Genomic DNA, 4,848 nt, shown 5'->3' with positions numbered 1-4,848 from the left:
CTTGTCAAAGTAATATGGAAGGCCTGATAGATTATGTATCTTAGGCTATACATGCATTTTGATACTTAAAAATACATATACATATTACTTTTTTTGTTTGTTTTGTGACATACATCAGGTCTGGGCAAGAATATGGTATGTCCTTGCTGAACATTTCGTAGCTGCTGGTAGCCATCATGATGAAAAGATTGCAATGGATGCCATAGATTCTCTGAGGCAACTGGGGATGAAATATTTGGAACGTGCTGAGCTCACCAATTTCACTTTTCAAAATGATATTCTCAAACCGTTCGTTATCATCATGCGGAATACTCAAAGTCAGACCATAAGGAGCCTAATTGTTGACTGCATCGTTCAGGTTGCTTGCTTAAATTCAAAAAATTAATATGTTTCCTGGAATTTTGTCATTCGGTAGTATGCAGCCATTTTGTCAGCAGGTAATCAAACTTTTTTTTTATATAGATGATAAAATCTAAAGTTGGAAGTATAAAATCGGGATGGAGGAGTGTTTTTATGATATTCACAGCAGCTGCAGATGACGAAGTTGAATCGATAGTTGAGAAATCATTTGAGAATGTTGAGCAAGGTGACAAACTGTCCATCAAACTCTTGCACCTGTATCCCAGTTTTAGTATTTTTTCTCACTTTTTTGTTTCGATAAATGTTTGTGTAACCACTAGTTTGTTTGCAGTTATTCTTGAACACTTTGATCAAGTGATCGGAGACTGCTTCATGGATTGCGTCAACTGTCTCATCAGGTTTGCCAATAACAAAGCTTCAGACCGTATAAGCCTGAAAGCTATTGCCCTTCTCAGAATATGTGAGGATCGGCTTGCAGAGGTATGTTTTCAAGCCAAATTTTGCCTGATAATTCAGCGTTGTATTTTTCTATTATAACTTCGATCCTATGCTCCACACTCCTTCCCGTTCGTATCTACTTTTTCGGCTGTCTTCTAGCTCCCTCACTTCCTTTTTAGTTCTCCCTCTGTAACTACATGTGCTCATTTGCCTAGCGTATGATGATTCTCAGGGACTTATACCTGGTGGTGTTCTCAAGCCCGTTGATACCAATGAGGATGAAACTATTGATGTGACAGAGCATTACTGGTTTCCGATGCTTGCCGGTTTATCCGATCTCACATCTGATTTTAGGCCCGAAGTTAGAAACTGTGCTCTGGAAGTGTTGTTTGATTTGCTGAATGAAAGGGGAAAAAAGTTTTCGACACGTTTCTGGGAGAGTATCTTCCGTCAGATCTTGTTTCCAATTTTTAATCATGTGAGTCATGCTGGAAAGGAAAGCTTAATATCTTCTGGGGATGTAAAATTTCGTGAAACAAGCATTCATTCCCTTCAGCTCCTCTGCAATCTCTTCAATACGTTCTACAAGGTACTGATGAAGCTTTCTTCGTTTGCTCCCTTTGTGCTCATCTCGTCCATTATTACTCAATTAACTTTCAGACTTATTGCAGTACTTGTCATGTTTACTACATGAAATCGTACAGAAAATTTTGCGTAACATGTAGCGTTGAAACATATTATTGCGTGCTGCAAATTTGACCCTTCGAATTTTTTACCTTTGGAGCAGGAAGTTTGTTTTATGCTGCCTCCACTTTTAAATTTGCTCCTAGACTGTGCGAAGAAATCAGATCAGACAGTTGTCTCAATTTCTTTAGGAGCACTGGTTCACCTGATAGAGGTTGGAGGCCACCAATTTAGTGAGGGCGACTGGGATATGCTCTTGAAAAGCATTAGGTAACCATCTTTCGTTACAAACTTTTATCTTCAATTGTTGAATCTAACTTTTTCTTTCACTTGCCAGAGATGCATCATACACAACTCAACCGCTGGAGCTGTTGAATGCTTTGAGTTTTGACAATCCGAAAAAGAACTTAGTTCTGTCAGGAGAAATAGAGGCCGATGCCTCTGAGTCTCCAAGAGGTGATCCTAATCCGGATGATATTAAAGATAATGGGAAAGTTTCTGCTCAGGCATCTCCAAGGATTGGTACTCATGGTGCTTCCCTAGAATCTGGGATACAGTCTAAGTCTGATGGTTCTGAAGGTTGCCTCTTAACTCTGTAGAACTTTGGATTCCGTTATGGTGTTGGAAAATCATCTCTAGTTACGTAGGACATGTCTGGCCTGATAAACTATCTATAAGAAAATTGAATTTATACAATGCCATGTTTTTTTAACCTTTATGTTTCCCATTAAAGGTCGACCATCCTCATCTGGAAGGGCTCAAAAGGATGGGGATGATGTGAATCTGCAGCGGAGTCAGACTTTTGGTCAAAGATTCATGGACAATCTCTTTCTTAGGAATCTCACATCCCAACCAAAAAGCTCTACTGCAGAAGTGTCTGCTGTACCCTCTTCTCCATACAAGGTATTTTGCATATGCCCACTCCCTGGCTTTTTATCCATTTGATATATCTTTGCTAATTTACACTCTTCACTGGTCATTCCTTTTTTTTGTCACAGTTCTTTTGTTTCTCCAAGTAAATATGATAGACATTGAAATTTCTTTACTAATTACTTTCTTCTGTAGCATGAGGATCCTATAGAGCCTGACAGCAGAGAAGAAGAGAGCCCAGCTCTGGGAACTATTAGAGGCAAATGCATCACACAATTACTATTACTCGGAGCTATCAACAGTATCCAGGTATTTTGATGTCTTCTCTGCTTTGCTACGATGCATGGTCTTAAGCAGACACTCTTATTCCTCAACCCCTGATCCCCAATAAGCTTAAGAGGAAATGTGCCGGGTGTTGTGAACTGACAGTTGCATCATTCTTGTTTGATGTTAAATCTGCAGCAAAAATACTGGAGTAATTTGAAAACACCACAGAAGATTGCGATTATGGACATCTTATTCTCTTTCATAGATTTTGCTGCTTCCTACAATTCATATTCTAATCTTAGAACACGTATGAATCACATTCCCGCGGAGAGGTTGGTGACTGAGCCTTTGGACTGAGTAATAGATATTTTTCCTCCTTACATAGAATTTGAACTATTCATTATTTACAGGCCACCTTTAAACCTTCTCCGGCAAGAGCTGGAAGGAACCACCATATATTTGGACGTCTTGCAAAAGACAACTTCTGGGCTTGCAGATGATGCATCTAACACGGAAGATAGACTAGAAGGTGCAGCGGAAGAAAAATTGGTATCGTTTTGTGAACAGGTGCTGAAAGAAACATCTGAGCTGCAGTCCACTTTGGGGGAGACTACAAACATGGATGTTCATCGGGTACTGGAGCTGCGTTCTCCCGTCATTGTGAAGGTAATACATCTTAATTTAATACATCTTAATTGCTTACACATTTGTCACTGAGACTACAATTTTTTTGATAGGAAGGATAATTTTGTTATGTCATCTTGTTTCAGGTTTTGGAAGGCATGTGCTTTATGAACAACACGATATTCAGGAAGCACATGAGAGAGTTCTACCCTCTGCTGACGAGACTTGTCTGCTGCGAACAGGCAAGTTACTGAATTCCTTTACTTAGTACACCCCAGCTTTGGCTTCGTTTTCTTGTATAATATTTAAACACACCTGAACTTGGTTTTTGAGTTAGTTTCGAGCTTTTGAGCCATACGTAATTTTCTTTTGTCTACAATGTTAATCGGTGGATCTAAACCCCATGAGTTTTGTCTTGCAGATGGACATACGAGGTGCACTAGCCAACCTTTTCAAAGCACAATTGAAGCCACTTTTGCAACAGTAAATGATATATACGCCATGATATTGTGGCAACAAAACACTCTCAGTGTCATTTACTGCCCACAGTTTGGGTTGTTTTTTTTCCTACATTGGAATGATTTTTCTCCTGATTAGAGAGCACATCCCAATTAAATTGCCAGTGGTACTCCTATCTTATATTTGCGTCAAACTGAAAACCTCACATTTTAAGGCATTTTTGGTTGATTCTATAAGATGTTGTTCGTAAATCTGTTGTTCAGACCGCCTTTAGTTTTAAGTATCCTAAAAATGTATCCTTTGGTAACACAGTACTGGTTGTTTCATTGACATTGTAGACTTGAATTTGTGTAATTATAGTTTATTACTTATTAGTTTCGAATCTTTCGATCAAACACTGCCTTCCCTTGTCGATTTCGAATTTGCATTTTTTAGCAGTTTATGTGAGTACACGATAACTAAAATCATGTGTAAGAGTGTAACGATTTAGACTAAGATGATCTGAACCAGCTCGTACGCATCACAGCGTTTGCATTTGGTTGTTCATTTGCGATCCCCATTTTAGGCGTCTTAAAATGAGTGGCAAAGTTGTCTTTCATTTGTTGTTGTATTTCCTAAACTTTGAAAGTGTTTTTATGAATATATTAATTTTTCTTAGAACTCATCACTCGTTTTTATTTGGTTTGTTGTTGTATTATCTGAACTTTGGTAATAGTGTTTTTATAAAATATGAAATTTTCTTAGGACTCATCACTAATTTTTGTTATATAACAAATTGTCCTATTGTATTTTCAAAAATAACATAATATAGTTCTATAACTATAAATATTTGCTAAATTGTTATGTAAATTTTTAATTTTTGAATATGTATCATTTTCATTTTATACATTGTCAAAAATACAGAAACTAAATTCATTACTAACATATTTGAATACAAATATCGTTTGTACAAGTGAATTCATCTATAATTTGTTTGTTAGTTATTGTTATACAAGGTCCAAAACTACAAAGTTTGTAACACCCACAACATTAATTTATTTAGATCAAATTCTCTTAGCTCACAATCTTCTATTACTTTAACAATTAAAAAAAAATATCTCTGTAACTTAATAAATATTAGTTTGTAGATAAATATATACCGCTAGA

The 4,848-nt window shown here is 37.0% G+C and overlaps 1 protein-coding gene across 1 annotated transcript in view; it reads left to right on the top strand.

Moving 5' to 3' along the window:
- LOC104715204 (brefeldin A-inhibited guanine nucleotide-exchange protein 5-like) overlaps positions 1 to 3,953 on the top strand; it is a 4,240-nt gene extending 287 nt beyond the window's left edge. The window contains exons 2-13 of the mRNA XM_019229920.1: positions 22 to 358; positions 463 to 586; positions 692 to 840; positions 1,031 to 1,387; positions 1,586 to 1,752; positions 1,820 to 2,061; positions 2,216 to 2,385; positions 2,548 to 2,661; positions 2,815 to 2,951; positions 3,030 to 3,285; positions 3,390 to 3,485; positions 3,665 to 3,953. Of these exons, the coding sequence (XP_019085465.1) occupies positions 22 to 358; positions 463 to 586; positions 692 to 840; positions 1,031 to 1,387; positions 1,586 to 1,752; positions 1,820 to 2,061; positions 2,216 to 2,385; positions 2,548 to 2,661; positions 2,815 to 2,951; positions 3,030 to 3,285; positions 3,390 to 3,485; positions 3,665 to 3,730 (2,215 nt within the window). The 3' untranslated portion in view covers positions 3,731 to 3,953. The remainder of the gene's footprint in view (positions 1 to 21; positions 359 to 462; positions 587 to 691; positions 841 to 1,030; positions 1,388 to 1,585; positions 1,753 to 1,819; positions 2,062 to 2,215; positions 2,386 to 2,547; positions 2,662 to 2,814; positions 2,952 to 3,029; positions 3,286 to 3,389; positions 3,486 to 3,664) is intronic.

Source organism: Camelina sativa, chromosome 9, assembly GCF_000633955.1.
Source record: "Camelina sativa cultivar DH55 chromosome 9, Cs, whole genome shotgun sequence".
Taxonomy (NCBI): Eukaryota; Viridiplantae; Streptophyta; class Magnoliopsida; order Brassicales; family Brassicaceae; genus Camelina; species Camelina sativa.
Note: the sequence above shows the minus strand (reverse complement) of the source record. Positions and strands in the feature narration are given on the sequence as shown.